This window comes from Camponotus vicinus, unplaced genomic scaffold, assembly GCF_025532165.1.
Source record: "Camponotus vicinus isolate PSW18456_S1 unplaced genomic scaffold, iyCamVici1.0 SCAF_4, whole genome shotgun sequence".
NCBI lineage: Eukaryota > Metazoa > Arthropoda > Insecta > Hymenoptera > Formicidae > Camponotus > Camponotus vicinus.
The window spans coordinates 10,932,417-10,952,927 of NW_028141976.1; the positions used below are offsets into that span (position 1 = coordinate 10,932,417).

Genomic DNA, 20,511 nt, shown 5'->3' on the forward strand with positions numbered 1-20,511 from the left:
TATATACAAAACAGTATTTCTCTCTCCTTTGCATTGATCAGATAGAACATAGATGTGCCACAATCATTTGAGCCACCATTTCAATACATCTACAAATTCCGTGTACGTAAAAATTTCAACCGATTGAAATTTTTCTTATGCTTAAGTTTTTAGTAATTTTCTGTTTCCTTAGAATATAAAATCTAAAACGACTATCTGATTGGTTCTTGAGCTTATGTTATGTATTATGGCTATGTTTTATGGATATCCGTGTGCTATAGCCTTTACGCATACGGCTTTGTCGGAAACAGTTACGACATCTTTGTGCTCAGGCCCTTAATCGATTCGTATTAAGTTAGCCGGAAATTTTTCAGCCAACCAAAAATCTCCTTATGGAATCGTTTGTATTTCGTATGAAGATGTTTGAAGTGTGATTAAAAACGTTTGTGAGTAATTAGAATAATTATAAAAAATTAATCATTTTTACAGTATGTAGTTAGCCAACATAACTAAATATTAAAAATTCTCCTTATGAATCGTTTGTATTTCGTATGAAGAGTTTTGAAGTATAATTAAAAAGGTTTGTGAGTCATTCGTTTAATTTTAATTAAATTTTTTTATATTGTGAAGTTAGCCGGAAGCTATATAAAATGGACGCCGTCCTGTGGTTGGTCGATTTGCTTATGGTAAATACTAAAATTTTCTCATGTGTACTGACTTTAAGTGTAAGCAAAACGAGCAAATTTATCTCTTTTGTAACTTTTAATCCATGACTAATTTATTATTAATTCCGCACACGATTCCGCATAATCGCATAATATATCATGGATCGTGGATAAGTGTAGATAATTGAAATATGTTTGAAAGACGAAATGTCTTTACGTTACGATTTCTTCTGTGCGTTGACTGAAGTTTAATTTTACGTACGGAGTTAAATTTACGATCTATACTTAACGTAACGTAATGCGACACGGAACACCTTGTGCGGAGGTCCTAAGGCCGGTATTCATAGTCCGATCTTATATTTGAGATCGTCTTAAGTTCGAGCTTGAAATGCTACGCAGCCATTTGATTGGTTGAATGAGGTCTTAAGTCAACCTCGGACCAGACTTAAGACCATCTTAAATATAAGATCGGACTATGAATACCGGCCTAAGTCTCCTTAAAATCTCATTGTAGACGACGCATAAGGCCGGGTTTACAGTAGGTAATTTAAGCTTAAGCCTTAAGAGGTTGACCAACCACAGTCAAGTATGAAGAGAATACTCGGTTGTGATTGTTCAGTTTCTTAAGGCTTAAAGCTTAAATTATCTATTGTAGATCGGGATTAATTCTCAGAACCATCATCTTTGATAAAATAATTCTTTTTTACTTTTATATATTATTATATAACTGAAAAAATTTATTTGAAAGTTAGGCAACTCAATGAAAAGCTGTAAACTGCAGCCTGCAGCCTCATTTGACCTCATCAGTACAGCACATTTCATTGGTTGTCTAATGCTGCAGTAATTACTTCTTATGAGACCTTATTTTTAATTTTTTAGCAAAATATTTTATTATTAATAAAAATATACAAAGACCTCTTTATTTTATCAACTAACTGTAATGAAATATAACTAAGAAATTACAAGAAAAAAATAAAAACTTATTTGTTTACACGTGACTCTGTCAGAGAAGAATGCGACAATACTTATTTGTTACTTATTAAACACAAACAAAGCCAATGCACGATATCATTTGACAACAGTAGCGGTATCAGCTTTAGTAGCCTCTGTAGAAGTACTTTCCAGAAATTTTGCTTTATCTACATCAGTAGTGTTCACTAAGTATCGCATAGTCACATTTGACTTTATCTTAAAACACAAACCAACATAAATTTTTGTTTTAACATGTTTATACTCCTCCTTGTCAAAAACCTTGAAATACTGTTTATCAATAATTTGTTTAAGAGCATCTTGTGATCTTTCTGTTTCATTTGCCTTGCAATATTTCCATTCAAATATGGCTCCAACTGTTCTAAGAATTACAAGCATGTCAAATTCGTGTTTTCTTCCTCGCTTTTCCTTGGAGATCTTTTGACAGACCGCTCTGTTAGCTTGTGCATTGAAAATTGTACTATTATATGCCAAATAAAAAAGAATGTGATATAACTCTGACTCATTATATGGAATTGTCGCACCTTCTGAAAAGAGGCCTGAAACTGCATTAACGAGTTCACGAAATGGTTTTTCTTTACTTTTTTCAGTTTCCTCTTCATCATTTGCCATTAATAGCAAATTCCTCAGTGCTTGTATATATTTTTCTATATTTTCAGGCTCGAGTTTATACTTTGTACTAAACATCGATTCACTGTAACATTTACGTTCGATTACGCTCTTTATCTCCCAATTTGGTATCTTCAGACTTACAATGTGCGCATTCTTTTCAACTGCATTCAACAAACCATTATCCCACAGAAGCTGTAAGAAGTAATTCACTTGCGAGGTTTCTAATTTATTCTGTGAATCACAGATTGTCTTTTTCAGTTCCAAAATATTATCAACTGTTGGCTCAGCTAGTTCTATTTCAATGTTCTCATCTTCAAGAAGTTTCTCGATTGGCTTTTGTATCTGAGATTTCACAAACAAGTTTCCTAAAATATCCACAAAGCCTGACCTGGCCCAATAGCTATCAAACATTTTTCTCTTTTCTCTAACACTATTTTGCAAATAATTTATGACAGACCAGCTATTGTAAATTCTTGTTTCTTCACTATTTAATATTTGGTATCCATTGTACCACTCTTTGACACCATCAGAATCCTTCACTGCTTGAAATTCACTTTTCTCAAATAGACTATCTACTTCCTGTACTGTAAATCCATATACTCCAGAAAAATCATCTCTTTCCAAGAATAGAACATTACCATGATTGCGTAATTCCCAGGAAAATGCTCCAGATAAACGAACAGAGGAATTAAGTAATGCAAGCGCCACAATTGTTTGATCCTTTAAGCTTACTGACATCAGATGGCTAATAGAATTTAACAGGTATCGCAGGAGTTTATCATTCATGTTCTCTGTAACAGCTTTCATAATGGGCGCGTCGGTCTCGTCTATGAGAATAACAACTTTTTTGTTGAAGTGAGAATACAAGATTTTAGACAAGAATTGCAATCCATATTCTACATTAATTTGGGACAGTTCTTTCAGCCTATTACGCTCATAATGGTTCAGAAATATTTCGATACCTTTTATTTTCTTATTTTTAAAACTGCAAGAACCATCAGCAGCTTTTTCAAGAAGGTAAGAATGCTGCTGGAATGCTTGACAAAGAGCTTCCTTCAGTGATTCTAAAATGTCTCCCTTTGTTTCACCTCCTACATCTTTAAGACTCATAAATATCACGGGGTACTGACCACAATGTTCCTTAACGAACTCTGGATGCTCAAAACCTAGCTGCAAATTCATAAACAGCTTGTAATTATCACCATCCTCTGGATTTGAAATTGGCTTTGCGTCTTCATTTACTATTATCTTCAAAAAGTTCTCGAGCATATTCATAAATGTGGATTTTCCGAAACGGCTCGGGGCTGTTATCCGAATCACAGATGCTTCACATTCAAAGAAACTTTTTATATACTTGCTCTTATCCACAAATGTAAGTTTTGTTTTGACGATCTTAAAATCCGTTGTAGAGAGATCAGCTATATCTGATTCCTTTGGTATCTGTAAACAAAATCAGATAGGCCCCATTAATTTTGCTAATCACACTCAAGATATGCATGAAATATATACCAGCAGTAAAGAGAAGAAGGTCGCAATACCAACAGAACGTGCGAAAGCGCAAGCGAGTACAGATGCAGCCATAGCAGAAAACATGCAAAGAAGGCGAAAAAGAAATTACTTTAGCACATGAGGGATCAATAAATTTAACTAATTCTTACCTTGTGGAAGTTGCCTGGCTTATTCTTTGTTCCGTATTTTGTATGATCGACATCACAATTGATAGAGAATTCAGGTACAGTAATACTTCCAATTTTAGCATCGTTAGTTTTAGGTTTGTCATCATCCCTGTTGACAGATTCATCCTCCGTATTCATTCTTCGTCTTTGTCTTTTTTTGTCTGGTTCATCCATAAATTGTCTATAACAGAGATATTACCAATGAATAAATAAATTAATAAACATTAATGGCATTATAGCGAATTTTATTGAATTAATACATATAATAAGTATATTGTAAGGGGATGAAAGATAGCTGCGGTTTCCGAGATAGAAACCACGCCGTCAGGTAATGGGCGAGCCGGGAGGGAAATGCCTGATGATAGAGATTTCGGGATAAATAAATACAATAAATGACCCGGAGAATACCGAGATAGAGAACGCTCGGCCAGTTTACCGATGGCTACAGGCCAAACTCGCGACGAGAACAACAATACTGTCCGAGGAACGACCACAATCATAAGGCTTAGACCGGGAAAAATGCGCAATAGCCACCACGTGCAAAGTAACGGCCTCGTGCTCACTGTACGACGACCGGAAAAAAGACTCTCGCCGGTAGTCGTGGTCGCTCATCTCGGGTCGCGCCAAAAACTCTCACAGCCAATCGTCTTGCGCCACGTCACCGTGGCGCTAGTGCGCCACTCACCGTGGCGCACTAGCGCCATCGCAACCGCACGTCAGGGCATCGTTCATGTAATTTTGAGCGAAATTTTTCACTTTTCACTTTTTACTCAATGATTTCACGTGAATTTTTCACGAATCACTTTGCGATTATACAGCTAAATGAAAAGTGAAATTACCAAAGGGGGAGACTAAAACCTATAGATTACAAAATTACTAATATTACTAGTGTAAATATGTAAATATATGTATGTAAATATTGTTTCAAATCTGCTGCTCCTGTTTTTTTATTTTCATTTACTTTTTCTTCTGAAATTAATTGAGCAAGGAGCGTCCGTTCCGTTTCCGTATAATGAACATTTTTTTATTCGCAATCCATAATTGCACTTATATATGACACTTTAAATTAGTTGAAGAAAAATTGGTTATGTAAAAAAAAAAGATGCTCTCTCTGAAACGATCATATATAGTTAGCAGACAAATTTGATATTCCCTATTATCTATTAAACCAATCGCTTGGGAATCGTTTGGGCACATTTAGGAATAGATTCTCATAGTTTAGGAAATAATAGTTTATTTATAATTAATTAAAATAAATTGAGCGTATAGTTAGCAGACATAAATATTTAAAAAAAAATTTTTTTTTTAATTAACGTGAAATTATTTGGGAAATATGTCTGTAATGTTTTTAACGTTTGGGAAATAATTATTTCATCTGAAAATCGGTAAATATGTCGATGAAAGGAGCCCGCCTCGACCTCCGGGAACTTAGCCGGGCAACTTCGACTTTTTTAATTTTTTTTTTTTTAATCGTTTGTTGGTCAATTTCTTACGCAAGCATGGAGCTGACACACACACACACGGGGGGGGGGGGTGCAAGGGGGGCCTTATTTCTTTAACAATATTAGAATTAAATATATTTCGACCAATGCTTTAAATTTTCTCAATCCTGGTTAATTAAACAAGAAATATAGATATTGTTATAAACAACGACTGTCAAAGAGTCTGAGCCCAGCTGTCAAGCTGTGCGGACGCGCGTCTATTTGTGATCCATTTTACGATTATTCTGAATTCTTGTATGTTACTCGCGGTTTATTAAAATTCTTGTGCACCTTAAATCGCGTTATTATTTACGAGTGCACGAACGTCAGCGTATGCCGATTGTGTCGCGCGCATTCAATATATATCGTTCCGCGGACGCAACAATATAAATTATTTATCAATAGTATATATATTAAAAAAAAATATTCCATTTTATTTTAAAATAATTAAAACATTTATAAAATTTTTTATTAATTAATATTTTCAGTTACTTCTTATATTTTATAAAACATTTCATATTAATATATTTATTTAAATATTTCATATATAAAAAAATAGAAATTTTTTTATTTATCATATTTCTAAAAGTTTATATCTAAGAAATATAAATTATTTTGTAATTACGAAATTTATAATATTAAAATATATCTATTTAAAAGTAAAAATGTAAAAATTAATTGCGCGCAATAATTAGTTTTAAAATCAATTATTTTGAACATTGCTTTATATAATAGATTTTCTTTTATCTTTTATATTTTTATTTATTATTTATATTTGCGAATTTAAATTTATGTACTATATTACAAAATAAATTTCAAATTATGTATTATATTATATATAAAATTATATATAATATAATCCTCCCATGGGGTACACCATGTTGCGGTGGGAGGGCTTAGTACTTGGATGGTGCCTTGAGGTTTATCTTAAATTTTTCTATTTATGATAAATTTTAAGGTGCCTGAATGGGAAGCTAAGTACCCTTTCGCGTCGTCGGTGCCGTCAACGTGCCGCGGACGGCAAGCGCTTCGTTACCGCGTTTTCGCGTTGCAGTATTCTCGCGTTGTCACGTTTTCGCGGAACTTTTGGACTTTTTCATATAAAATCCCAATTTCATTTATTGTCACGAGTCTCTACTTCCGATGCCAACTAACTGGGATGTTTCGAGTTTGCACACGTTACTATGCAACGTACACTCGCGCTTCGTGCTTCGTGCTTCGTCAAGTGATTCGGCCCGTATTAGTTAGAACTCGATCGATTGCTCGGAATGGTCGTCAATGGGTCCCTTCTCTTTGTTCGTCTACAGCCACACGCACTGCGTGTGTTAACCCTGTCGAGGAGTCGAATGGATTCCCCTAAGCACGATTTTCGCTCGGTAAAAGGGGTTGCCTCCCCATTTTCTAAATTGCTGAATGTTAGCGTTTAAAAAATGTGGGTATCCTCTTCTTTTGCCGTCTACTAGCCTGGTGTAGCATATAGCAACCGCGGGAGGCATAATATGTCCGGGCGGAGCACCTGAAATCGTGCTTAGCGGGTCCAGGTTCGATACGAGATAGGATAATTATGCGCGAAAAAGAGTTGGTGAACTTCATTTTCCTCTATTTCCATCAATCGTGTCGTCTTCTTTCCGGTTTGGGTTTAGTCCTTGCTCGTTGTATCGTTGCATTCCCGACCTGTTGACTCGAAGCTGATTCTCGTAAGTGAAATGGGATTTTCGCTCGTACCGAAACCGGGAGTGCCGTTCAAAGTATATACATATTAAGTATATACATCGCGCGATCAAATAGAAAATTTTTTATTGTACCGAAATAGTGCGGACACCGTTAAGTATCGCGCGTAAAATAGCGGAAATAGCGATATAAAAATATCGCTCGCGAGTGCGGGAGTGTCGTTAAAAGTATCGCGCGCCAACAACATGAGAGGAGGAGGAGGCCTGGGAGAGGCATCTTACATCGGCGGAGCAACCTGATGGTGAATATCTATTATTTATATGTTAATTGTTATAAATCGTTAACTTGTTATAAACGAACAATAATTCGATCTTATTATTTAAATGAATTAAAGAGAAAGATTTTTATAAAAGTCATATAAAATTTTCTATTTAAAAAACGGTTTCAAAAATTTATAAAATTTTTCCATACGTGTTTATCTGCTTATTATTTTACACATCGGATATAAAATTCCGCGCGATAAAAATTTTTTTAAATATTAATTGCATTTTGTGAGCATTATTATAAATGAATTTTATATTTGTATGTTACAGACAACTAGCTTCGATAACAACAACTCCGCTGTTGCGCATCAGTGCCGGTGACTGAAAAAAACTTTTATTTAACTTTAAGGTAACAGATTCGTAGAGATTGCAGATGTAGATGTAGATGTAGATGTAGATGTAGATTGTAGATTGTAGATAAATCCGTTGCCTTAAAATGGATGAGCTAGGATGGATTAAATTAAATAAATTAAATTAAATAATTAAATTAAATTAATTCAATTAAATTAAATAATTTTAATAAGTTCTTTCGAACTTATGCTTTGCATCTATTGCGAAAATATATTGAAATAAAAATTAAAAAAAGAAGAGGTCAAGAAAAGATTTTTTTGTAAACATTTTGTCTAATTTATTAAATAAAGGACACGCATTAACAATTATCAATTTTATCAATTTTTGATGCTAATTTATTCTTATAATACGCACTTATCTTCTAATTGCTCATAGCTCATCCATCGTAGAATTTGTTTGTAGATATTGTTTTTAAACTTTACTTTAACTTAATATAAAGTCAAATGATTAATTAATTAAATAATTTGTAATATGATAAATACACATATTAATTTTATATTTTATTATAAAATATAATTTATAGAAATTTGTAGTAATTTGGCTTTATTTCAGTTAAAATAAAGTTATATTCAATATTTAACGAACGATCGTGAAATCGAACGATCGTTACTAAATGAGCGTAAATATTTCACGCTCTTTTGCCGGTAATTATCCGGCAAAAGAAGGAGTAATTATCTCCTTCTTCGATCTCTGATTAGAGATCGAGAAAGAAAGTGGCCAGGATCAACGAAAGGTAGGTTCAACTGGCCTGAAGAGTACGGTTAGGGTACGCGGTTAGGGCACGTGACTAAAATATATACATGATTAGGTGAGGTGATGATTAGAGATAGGTTCCTCAAATCTCGAATAATTTTAGTTAATCAGGAAGTAGGGTTGTTAAGGCTATTAAGTAAAATCATTAGAATTCTTCTATTAATATTGGGGTTGTTAGGGCTCTTAAGATCATTAGAATTCTGTTATAATAGGATTGTTGAAGCTATTAAAATTATTAGAATCCTTTAATAGTAGGGTTGTTAGGGCTATTAAGTAAGATTCATTCTTTCTTTTAATATTCCAATAATCCTAGGGGTAAATTAAAATTATTTTAATTAAGTTGAATTTATTTTTAAAAACGTAAAAATGAATATAACATGTTTTAAAAATAAAAATGTTTTAAAAGGGAAATTTAATAAGGAAATTTAAAAGGGAAATTTAATTTAAATTATCAAAATTATCTTTAGAAATATTAAAGAAATTGCATAATTATTTACGTTTAAGAAATCTTAACATGTTATATTTTATTTTAAAACTTAAAAATGTATGTGTATTAAATCAAATATAATATTAAATCCAAATGTTAATGCTATCAATATCAAATTATTATATCAATGTTATTAAATATTTGAATAAATGGAACATTATTATTTGATATTGATAGCATCATAAATTTGTAAATTGTAAATTGTAAATTATAAATAGTTATAATTGTATTTTAATTATAATATCTAACATTGATATTTTAATTGTAAAATACAATACAATTATGGCTGTAATTATATTATATGAAATTGTATTTATGATTGTAAATTCTTATGTAAATTACACGAAAAATTATCGAAAGTATACGTATAATGATTACATAATAGTAATTAACATAATAGTAATTCATTAAATTAAAGTATTTGTTTCTGTAGTATATATTTCTGTAGTATATATTTTTGGAATATTCATAAAAGAGTAACTGTTTGTATTTTCATGTCAAAGAGGAACTGAATATTCTTAAAATAAATTATTAAATTATGATTGCGAAAATACCGTGTTCTTTCCGCGTTCTCTTCGCGTTCTTATACAAGATTATCATTTTAACAGAAGAATTTTATCGCTGTCCCTCTCGTCAGATAATATTCCTAAATATTGCTAATTAAATATAAAGAAATGTCGAATAAGAGAGTGAAGATTCGATAAGATTTGTGATAAGTCAACGATTAAATATTAACTTCACAAAATTTAACGATCACCTTCGATATTATAGAATCGCGAGTTAATTATTATGAATTTAATAATTTATTTTTTTGATTATATTTGTATTTACGAATTTTTTTTTTTCGTATCGGAAAATATTCATAAATAAATTAATAAATTACCGTTGCGAAAACACCGTGGTCTTTTCGCGTCCTTTTTCGCATTCTTTTTCGCGTTCTTAGACGAGATTGTCGTTTTAATAAAAGAGTTACCATTGTTCCTTCCGTTAAATAAACTTTAATGAAAGTTGCGTGGCTCGTACCGCCAAGGAGTCAAAACGATTTTCATCATGGAGAATTATTTTTCATCGGTTCTTGTGAGATCCATTCGCGACGTCTAGTTCGGTGCCCTGTTAAAAATTGGGAATTTTTATTGTAAGATTGAAGGAACTAATCTCAAGTTTTCCTGGCAATTTCCGAAAGCAATGATTTCGGTAGTAATTCAACGATGATACGCTTCTTTAACGTCGAATTAATTTAAATAATATATATTTAGATGAGAGAAATGTATCTTTTCTTTTCTTCGTTAAAAATGTTCTATCATTATTAGGATTGGTATTATTATTGTCTATATATATAATGCTAGAAAGATTTAATAGTAGATTAAATATGGATATAGCGTTGTGTATAAATTTTAGGTTTTCAAGTAATTTCATATTGTAATTAATTTGTATAAATTTTTTGATAAAAATAATTACAAACGAATATATTTTTAATTAATATAATTTGTCTCTTTTGAAAAATTATTTTTAGGTGCTGGGGATATTAACATTAATTTTTAGTTTCTTTTAAGAAACTATTTGCAGGTATTGGACATCCATCGGCATTTTGAAATATTAGTTTTTAGGTATATACCATTTTATATATATGTATAATAAAATACATGCACAAATTTACGTATCCAAAATATTTTTATAATTTTTAATAATGTTATATATTATATATACGCGAAATTATACATGTATATTATATAAAATGTGCGAATACTTAAAAATTTCGAGACAAATCGAATGGGTACCCCTATATCAGTAAGATATTGATTAAAAGAAAAGAAATTATTAATTTAAACGTTATAAGAATAAAAATCTAGAGAATTAATCTAGAATTAATTGTTTAAAATTATTTGATTTATTTTATTTTGCACACTGTTTGAATTGAAATTTTTTAAATCTTGCTGATATCGGGTTCGATTCGTCTCGCGCGCGCGAACCGTACCCCAAATTATGTGTTCGCACATTTAACACAAACTCCAATAATGCATGTATTTTATTATTTATAAATATAATCGTTCGTAATCACATTCAATAAAAAAGGTCGTTATATCCATTTAATTTTCAATAAAGAAATATATTTCTTAATAATGGAAGAACATGTTTTCTGATGTGCATATCAATTTCGTGAATTGGAGATAATGACGAGGGATAATTGTGGTTGATTTATTACTGAAATCATTGCTATCGGGAATAGTCCGGAAGATCCAGGATTCGTTCCCTCCTACAGTGAAGTTCCCGACATTCAATGGATCACTTAACTTTTCTTCGCAGATTGATGTTGCGAAATCTAATGTAGATACAAGATGTTAATCGTTCTCCATTTTTAAGATCGCTCCTCTTTTTATCGGATATTACTGATATATCATTCGCGTATCTGCAATTGAATATTTTGAATATTATCGATTTATTTATTCGTCGCGTTTTATCGCGAATTTTAAATCGCGATTTATCTTATAAAAATTCGCAAGTAAATCGGTCAGTGAATTGTATATTCGCAAACATTACAGACCTCAAATGATTGTCGAAATATTTTTGATTTTCTATACTTACGTGATAGTAATTATATCGCACTCGTGTCTATTGAGAGCTTCGATTATTATATTATAAAAATTACGTATCGCGATCAAATATTCCGCATATTATGGACTTATTTATTCGTCGCGTTTTCCCGTGAATTCAAGTCGCGATTTATCTTATAAAGATTCGCAATTGACTCAGACAATGAGTACTGTATTCGTAAATATTACAGACATCAAATTGTCTGTCCAAATATCTTCGCATTTATGTGATAATTATATCGCGCGCGATTATAATGTCTATTGAGACGCTTCGATTATTATATTATAAAAGGTATACATATCACAATCGGATATTCCGAATATTATCGATTTATTTATTCGTCGCATTTTCTCGGGAATTTTAAATCGCGATTTATCTTATAATTTAATCGTTGACTTATGCCTGTTTCTACCAACGTCGTTTAACTTTAATCTTAGCTTAACTCACTCTTTGTCTCCTTCTAACTGTTCTTTTAGAAAGAGACAAAGAATGAGTTAAGCTAAGATTAAAGTTAAACGACGTTGGTAGAAACAGGCATTATACATTGAAGCTTTGTTTATCTTTCCACATCTTTGAATATTGTTTTTAATAGTTCGTGCAAAATGCTGGTAGTGCAAATATTTTCTTCTATAATTTAAAAGACGATCGATTACTTTATTAATGACTGTTTTAATCATGATTCTTTACATTATTTAAATCTTATTAAACTCTACTATTACATCGATTATTAGAGGGACTTTTAAAATCATTCGTTCCGTTATTTTCTATTAAACGTGGCCACAACGCGATTTTTAATTATATTTTAAAGCTTATAGAGCTCATTTCATCTTATTCAGTATAATCATACGCGAAATAGGATATGTATTTTATTCTCAATCGTGAAATTCGTATAAAGTCGCATATTAATCGCAAATAAATCGGACAGTGAATTTTATGTTCATAAACAATACGGATCACAAATGTTTGCCAAAATATCTTCGTCTGTCATCATTTGTGTGATAATAATTATATCGCACGCATGTTTATTGATGGTTTCGATTATCATATTATAAAAATTATGCGTATCTCGCAATCGAATATTCCGATTATTGTTGATTTATTTATTCGTCGTGTTCTCGCGAATTTTAAATCGCGATTTATTTAGTAATTTAATTGTTGATTTCGAATTTTATTCTACCTTTTCATTTTGAATATTTCCTTTGATAATCTATACAAAATGCGCCAGTAATGCAAATACTTTCTTTTACAATCGAAGAAACGATCAATAATTTTATTAATGACTCTTTTGATCACGATTATTTACGTTATATAAAACTTATTAAATCCTATTATTGCATATCTATTATTAATGATAAATGTCGCGTAATTAATCTTCGCTAATCAGTCTCGTCTGGACTATGTAAAAATTTTTAGTAAATTTTATATTATACGTATATTTTGGACATTTTTGTGTAATAAATTATTCCATGTAATAAATTTTGTATTAAATTTGTATTATATTTTGTCATATATTTTGTAATATATATTTAGCATAAAAATATTATGCATAAAAATATTATATTAAGCATAAAAATATTATGTTGGTATGAAAATTATAATAAAAATATATAAAAATAATGTTAGCTATATTAAAATAGAACATATGAATTCTTTATATTTTATATAAAGGAAGAGACTTAAAATATTTTGCAACATCTATATTTTTCGAGTCTTAATTATAAAAACTTCAGAAGAATCAGTGATTAATTTGACAAATTCTATACATGTATTAATAATTAAATTTTTAAATAATTAAAAAAATGATTGATAAATATCAAAGATCAGTTTACTGCTAATTAAGAAGATTTATAGAAATACGGTTAAAAATGTTTTTATCCCACAGCAGGCATTTTGTGTTTTGTAAATAAAAAGATATAAATATGACAATGAATATAGAAAAATATTTATTTCATCTTTGAATATTACAGTATCTTTCGCGATTGAATAATTTATTTACTATCAATTTGCATACATAAGTATCTTGTTATACAGCACTGGTGCCACCGGCATTTCGTGCACATAGCACGGAACAAAACCAGAAATTGTGCATATTATATATTACCCTCTAAGAATATTCATGGACATTGGCTTTGTAGTTCATGTCCACGTTTTCAATGTCCATAGAGGGAGTATCGCTTTCAGGGATCACCTAAAAGCAGGCCATGACACCTCTCAGTCTTCTCTCTGATATCGATATCAATTATCAATAGATATTAAAACAGTTCGACTTGTTAAAGAAAAACTTATCTTTTTATCTATCCTTTTTTTAAAGAAAGACTATGCTAAGAAAGTGAAAGTCTTGGTTTTATTTGTAATTGTCTTGTGACAAAATATTTTGTCAAAACGACATTTTCGTTTCTATTATATTGATTATGTGAATAATTGTTTTTTTCTTTCTTTTTAAGATACATAAACTTTCGAAATCAGCAGCCTTTAATATCTCATTAGTAATATATTGCATTCAATATCTATTATTCTTAGGTATAATACTGATAATGAATGGATGTAAAATTTATGACTTACAATTAAAAATCCTTTATTAATACTATTAAACAATAAATATTTCATTTCCATAATTTTGTTATATATTTTTGTTTAAAAATATGTCTTTTAATATAACTATGATAAAAAGTAAAGTTGCAAAAGTATTTTCACAATATTAATTAAAGCAAAATCTTAATACTCTTTTTACAGTAATGTAACAAAACACTAATTTTATATGTATATTACATACAGATATGAATCATATAATAATGTATAAACATGTATAGATATTATGACATGTACAAAATGTAATAAAGTATAAACACACTTTCTTTAGATACAAATAAATAAACTTAATAGTATATTAATTACCAGAAACTTTTATCACAATAAAAAAAATTGCATGTCTCTTTTACTAATTTATACTTTATTCTCTAAATCTTAAAATTTATTGAAAGCATCATTATTGTGTATGAATTTCTTTTGCTTAGCTACAATTTTCTTATATATAAAAAAATATTTACAAACAAAAAATGTTTTAATAATATGCATAAATGTGATTCTAATTAATAATTCAAATAAAAATTGATAGTTTGCAAGATTCGTCGTGAACATATGTGCATGCCAAATAGAAAGAAAATAATCTTTCAATCTATTACTTACAAAATTATTCATCAATTGCTTAAAATTTTAAGATTTATACATATATCTTATTTATAATCATTGTACATTAATTAAATATTATATAACTTTGACTTGCAAAATATATTTCTAAATTAGTTTCAAAAAGATTCTGCTTTTATATTCTCTGTAACTGTCTTTTTATGAACTAAATTACCCCGATTTTTCACATAAGTCGTCTCAGATACATTTAATGTTCATAACTATACATATTTTCACATCTATGTATAATCAATCCCCACTTTAGCATATCCAGTTGCAGCAACTACATTAATGTCTGATTTTTTTGAATGCATAGGTTCTGTCCAAATACTTGTTTGGTAATTACACATTTGACATTTAAATAATAGTTGTGTTAATAATCCGCGACGACGAAAATTTACAAGTTGCCAATATTTGAACTGGCATTGCATCCCCTGTGCATGATCATCGAATGTCCGGTGGATCTCGTTCCACATATAACAGATATCCACTATGCAACGGCCTTCAGGTATATTCTTTGATATATTATTAATTTTATCTGACAAGCAGTTGTTGTTTATAATTAAATCATCATGGTATTCAAAGTTTTCATTGTTTGTGCTTTTCTCTTCTTCTTCGTATATTTCTATATGCTCTTCATAAATTTCTACTTTTTCTTCATATGTTTCTACTTTTTCTTCATGTATTTCTATTTCTTCTTCATTATCTAAAAAGCACTGGTTATCTATAAACAAATTATCCTCATTTTCGATGTATTTAATATTTTCTTTGTATATACTCTTTTCTTTGTATGTCTCTCTCTCTACTGATTTCTTGTTATCAATTTTTTCTATATCTTGATTAAGACAATGCAGGATTCCAGTTTTAACTCTTGAATTTATATCGGATACAGATAGAATGGAAAAATGAATATTAGTTTTGTTCTCAGCATTCTCAGTTTGTGCTTTATCTCGCAAAAGCTTTCGCATTTCCCTCCGTCTATAGGTAAAATATAAAAAATATTAAAATATAAATAGATTTTTGGACATAATGGAAACAAATATATGTTGTATTTTTCTTTAATTTTACATAGTTTTGAAAGAAAGATCAACGCTTTGCCTATTCTAGTTTTTTATTTTAAGAAATTGAAAATTGTATATTAATTTTTATAACAATTACTTTGAGTTTGTATTATTTTTTAACGAATTATGGTAAAAGTAAAATAAAAAAGAAAATAAATATTCCTTTGTTTTCGTTAAAAAAATCTAGTAACAAGTTATAGTATAATTTTAATATAGTTAAGTAGCTAATACAATTACAGTATAATTTCCAACAGATTTTATTACATATATATGAATTGCAGATGTGTCATTATACATATGTACACACAATTTTTTTATTTACTACGGATTTTATAAGATAAAAACGTTCATATATAATTCATTATTAGATCGCAAAGTAATTTTGCTTAAATTACAGACCTTTTTACCCAGCCTTTTTTCAAAGATTTTCGGCGAACAGATAGGGGCAAACGTTTATGATTATAGTGTCGTCCCATTATTATTTCTTATTGTTTGTCAGATATTCATTGAAGAAAATAATTTTCTATACAAGTAATGCGATATAGTAAATCCATTCGCAATAAAAGAACGCTTGCACATACCATAGATATAGATATTTAAGGTTAAAGTTAAATCGACAATCAGCTGATCCGAGGTTTGAAGTTTGACAGAAATGTAGAAAAAGAACAAGACTAGAATCTCCTTTTTGTCTTTTTCTTGCTCTGCTTTTATCGAGATATGAATTGAATTTAAATAAGTATACAGTAATTTATATCGATATCAATAAATGTTAAAACAATTCGATTTATTAAAGACAGAAAAACTAACCTTTTCACATATCTTTTTTGTAAGACCGTCGCCATGTCATGGCGCGTCCGTCGCCAAGTCTTGGCGCTAGTGCATGTCCGTCGCCATGTTTTGGCGCTAGCGTTTGGCGCTAGTGCGCTTTGTTCGCGCATTGTGATTGGCTGCGGCGCTGCGCGCGTTTCAAGGTTGACGATCACGACCGGCGAGAGTAACAGTTGCAAACCGGCGCCGAACAGAGTAACAGCTTTTGTGCGGTGAGACCGTTTTCAGTATCGGCGCGTTTCGTTAACGCCTTTTCGTCGTGATCGTTTCCCTCGGGCAGTGATTAATCCGCTGCGCGTTTCAACGTTATCTTCGGGCGTTCGTGCTTAATATTAACGGCCTCGGTTCCGCGGCATTTGTGTTCGCTCTCTGTATATTTGTTACAAGAATATATTTCTTTTGCCCTTGCAACTCCTAGTCTTTTCTCATTCCGCTTCCGCGAGTCAAACCAAAAACCCTCTCTCCGGCTCGTTCAGCTCCTGATCACGTGATCGCGCCGATAACCGCGATCTAAATCTAACACTCTTACAGCCTCAGAAGTGGGATAGTGACTGGTTTTTCGTGGTTTTGTGCGGTTTTTTTCTTTTTCCGATCATCTAAGTGTGGTGATCTCCGCGCTTTATTGCGCTTTACAAGCTGTAAATAAAAAGCGGCTTTCCCGCCATATTGGTCTCTCGCGTGGAGAACAAAGGACCAGGCCGCCATATTGGTTCTATGTCGGGCCATTTCGGGTGGTTTTTCCGCCATATTGGTCCCGCTTGTAGTGAACAAAAGTACATTGAATTTATTAATTGAACGCTGACTTTTTGGTGCACTTTTGTTTTCGGTGTGTTTTTGTTCGGGTGCATCGTTCGCGATCAGTCGAGAAAGTTCTTCGGGTTCGTCGAGTCAAGAAAGTTCTTCGGGTTCGTCCGGTCGACTTTTTTTTTGGTCTCTTCCCGGTTTAAACTTTTTCTAGTGTGTGCTCTCATCAGTGCCGTCGTAAAGACAGTTTGACTTTACTCGTTTCGGTGAATTTGTAGTGCACGTACTTTGTTCCCCGTTCAAGATTTTTTTTTCCAGTTCTTTTAGTTCTTCAAGATGTTCCGTAACCACCTCGAAGGAATGTCTTACCAGGATTTAAGAAAAGAAGTATCCAGATATGGAATTTCAAATATTCCTAAAAGCCGTGAAGGCTGCATCGATGCTCTGCTCTCGCACCTTGAAATTCACGGTCCTCTTGAAGAAGCGCAAGCTACCTTTTTGGACGCTCATGGAGAGCCTGATTTTCCCAAATCTGCTTCAGGTACGATACCTAAAACCTCAGATAAAATTCCTCTTTCTGACTGCTCTAGTAAGGAAACTTCTCCAGATTGTTTACCGCAACTCTGCTCTCTCCTTGTCCAACAAATTTCTAAGCAGAATGAGCAGATGAGCATGTTGCAGCAAATGTTTTCTTCATTTATGAGCATTAACTTGGATCCAGGACGGCTCTCTCATACTGATCCTCTCCCAAGACGGTCCTCTCAGGGTGATGTACTTCCAGATTCAAGAATACATCCCTCCAGTGAATTTTCTTCTTTGCCTCCAGGACATGCTGTCAAATTTCTTTCTACTCAAATTCCTCAATTCTCCGGATCTGAAGAGGATGATGTAAATATTTGGCTGAAAAAAATCGAAAACGTAGCAGACCTTCATAACCTGGCTACGTCTGTGAGGCTTACAGCGGCTACGAGCAGATTATCGGGTAATGCTCGTCGTTGGTTCGACTTGGGCTCTGGTGAGTCCACTAGATCTTGGTCAACTTTCAAAGAATCAATTACTAGCCGTTTTAGAACAAGAATCCCTCATAGTGTTCTTGTCAAAAAATTAGAAGCTCGAAAATGGAATTATTTATCCGAGTCCTTCCAGGATTATGCCACGGACAAAATGGCTTTAACTCAGAAGCTGAATTACTCGGATTTCGACACTATCCACACTCTTATTGATGGAATCACTCATATTTCCATTCAAGCCGCCGCTTTCTCTATCGATACTGAATCGCTGGATGTCTTCTTGGAGAGAATGCAACGTATGACCTCTACGTGTGCTTCGCATCTCAAAAAATTCTCTACCTCTACGAAGATTATCAAATCTAAGGATGCTGCTTCATCCAAGTACGACAAATCCAACGACAACAAGGAGCCTTCAGGAAGCCCCAGTTCTCAGAAGAAAGAAGTCTTTTGCGCTTATTGCCATAATAAGGGGCATATCAAGTCCGACTGCTTCAAATTGAAGAAAAAAGAAGCGTCTTCGAAGGTTCAACCCTCTTTCCCAACGGTTGCTGCTGTGGAGGAAGCTGCTGAGGAGGCCGAGGAAAATCTCTCTTCAACGGTAGCTTCGGTGTCGCAAGACCGTCGGATTATTGTTCGCGACAAACAAGTTCTTAATGTGAATGAACTTAATGGAATTCCTTATAAAATATTTGCGTCGGTTGACTCAGGTAGTCCTATTTCTTTTATTCGTAGATCGGTTTTCGAAAAGTTTTTTGACCCTTCAGTCACTCCTTTAAAAGTTTCTTCTAACCTCTATAAAACCATTGATGAGTGTGTTATCAAATCACCCGGTTTTGTTTCATCCTTTTTAAGATTAGATGTGTTGCCTAATTCATTACTTTCTTGTGATTTTCATGTTTTGAATCATAATTCTTCCCCAACACATATTTTATTAGGTCGTGATTGTATGAGGGTCAATAAACTTTTTTACGGTATGGATTTTACTGAAGAGGGGAATTGTAAGGATACGTTGGATCTCTTATCTCACGTCGCTTCTGCTGACATTATTGATTTTAAAACCGAAGTATCGGATTCCTTCTCTGAAATTAGTATTGATTTTGATTCACAGGTCAAAGCAAAACTTTTATCTCTTTTGCAAAAAGTAGAGGACACTCCAGTCCCTATTATCGAAGATGACTATTTAGTTAAAATTAATTTAAAAGACAATTCAACGTTTGCTTACGCTCCCCGTAAATTCGCTTGGTCCGAGCGGATTCAAATCAGAGAAATTACAGATGATTTATTAAATAGAAATATTATTAAGTATAGTACTTCGCCGTACTGTTCAAGAGTAGTTCCAGTCAGGAAAAAGAACGACGTCTTATAAGTTAGCGGAACAAAATGGGCGGAATCAATTATAATTGATATTTTTATTTGTTGCTCATTTGTTGCTAAAAAGTTGCCAAAGAAAAAAATTTGTTGCTCTGTAATTTAAAAAAAAAAATCATGTTCCGCTAAAGGAAGATTAAGTTAGCGGAACAATATATATAACAACAAAATTATACGTAATAATAATATAAAAATTTGTTGCTAATTTGTTGCTAATTTGTTGCTCTTAAAATATTCAATTTGTTGCTTGCAAAATAAATTTAAACAATAGCGGAAAACTTTTCACAGCGAGCAAAGTTACAAGAGTAAACTATCAGAAAAAAATTTGTTGCTCGCTTAAATTTGGTATTGAGATATTATTTGAATTTGTTGCTTTCGAAATATCCAAGTTCCGAATTTGTTGCTTGCAAAATAAATTTAAATAATGATGAAAAACCTTTCACAGTGTGCAGAGCTACAAGAGTAAACTACTAGAAAAAAATTTGTTGCTCGCTTAAATTTGGTATTGAGACATAGTTTGAATTTGTTGCTTTCAAAATATCCAAGTTCCGAATTTGTTGCTTGCAAAATAAATTTAAATAATGATGAAAAACCTTTCACAGCGTGCAGAGCTACAAGAATAAACTGTCAAAAATAAATTTGTTGCTCACTTAAATTTTATATTGGAATATAGGTTGAATTTGTTGCTTTCGAAATATCCAAGTTTCGAATTTGTTGCTTGCAAAATAAATTTA

At 31.8% G+C, this 20,511-nt stretch overlaps 2 protein-coding genes and 1 long non-coding RNA gene across 9 annotated transcripts; 1 reads left to right on the top strand and 2 right to left on the bottom strand.

The window, feature by feature from the left end:
* Positions 1 to 1,548: 1,548 nt before the first annotated feature.
* LOC145970184 (uncharacterized) lies at positions 1,549 to 4,906 on the bottom strand. 6 transcript variants are annotated; one of them, XM_083096730.1, is made up of 4 exons: positions 4,359 to 4,549; positions 3,905 to 4,103; positions 3,209 to 3,686; positions 1,549 to 3,073 (listed from the first exon to the last, which is right to left on the bottom strand). In XM_083096730.1, exons 1-4 carry the CDS (start codon positions 4,532 to 4,534, stop codon positions 1,713 to 1,715), a joined length of 2,214 nt encoding a protein of 737 aa, XP_082952856.1. In that variant the 5' UTR covers positions 4,535 to 4,549; the 3' UTR covers positions 1,549 to 1,712. The 6 variants fall into 6 exon arrangements, with proteins under 6 accessions (XP_082952856.1, XP_082952858.1, XP_082952854.1 ...); XM_083096732.1 differs by lacking the exon at positions 4,359 to 4,549 and adding an exon at positions 4,884 to 4,906 and having other exon boundaries at positions 1,549 to 3,686; XM_083096728.1 differs by having other exon boundaries at positions 1,549 to 3,677.
* Positions 4,907 to 14,425: 9,519 nt separating this feature from the next.
* On the bottom strand, positions 14,426 to 16,749 carry LOC145970249 (uncharacterized). Its single transcript, XR_014438361.1, has 3 exons — positions 16,635 to 16,749; positions 16,227 to 16,528; positions 14,426 to 15,744 (listed from the first exon to the last, which is right to left on the bottom strand). It is a non-coding gene; the product is annotated as an uncharacterized LOC145970249 (long non-coding RNA).
* LOC145970248 (uncharacterized) lies at positions 16,453 to 20,094 on the top strand. Of its 2 annotated transcripts, none has more exons than XM_083096820.1 (2): positions 16,453 to 17,940; positions 18,007 to 20,094. In XM_083096820.1, the coding sequence occupies exons 1-2, from the start codon at positions 17,736 to 17,738 to the stop codon at positions 19,773 to 19,775; spliced, it is 1,974 nt and encodes a 657-aa protein (XP_082952946.1). In that variant the 5' UTR covers positions 16,453 to 17,735; the 3' UTR covers positions 19,776 to 20,094. The 2 variants fall into 2 exon arrangements, with proteins under 2 accessions (XP_082952946.1, XP_082952947.1); XM_083096821.1 differs by having other exon boundaries at positions 16,454 to 17,940; positions 18,226 to 19,937.
* Positions 20,095 to 20,511: the final 417 nt, after the last annotated feature.

What these genes read in the sequence shown, in the direction of transcription:
- LOC145970184 (XM_083096727.1), bottom strand. Translation starts at nt 4,534, where the DNA reads ATGAGCGACCACGACTACCGGCGAGAGTCTTTTTTCCGGTCGTCGTAC. An exon ending in AGTTTGGCCTGTAGCCATCG is followed by an intron (nt 4,104 to 4,358) that starts GTAAACTGGCCG and finishes TCTCTGTTATAG; the next exon opens with ACAATTTATGGATGAACCAG. An exon ending in AGCCAGGCAACTTCCACAAG is followed by an intron (nt 3,687 to 3,904) that starts GTAAGAATTAGT and finishes TTTTGTTTACAG; the next exon opens with ATACCAAAGGAATCAGATAT.
- LOC145970248 (XM_083096820.1), top strand. Translation starts at nt 17,736, where the DNA reads ATGTTCCGTAACCACCTCGAAGGAATGTCTTACCAGGATTTAAGAAAA. An exon ending in TTTTCCCAAATCTGCTTCAG is followed by an intron (nt 17,941 to 18,006) that starts GTACGATACCTA and finishes AAACTTCTCCAG; the next exon opens with ATTGTTTACCGCAACTCTGC.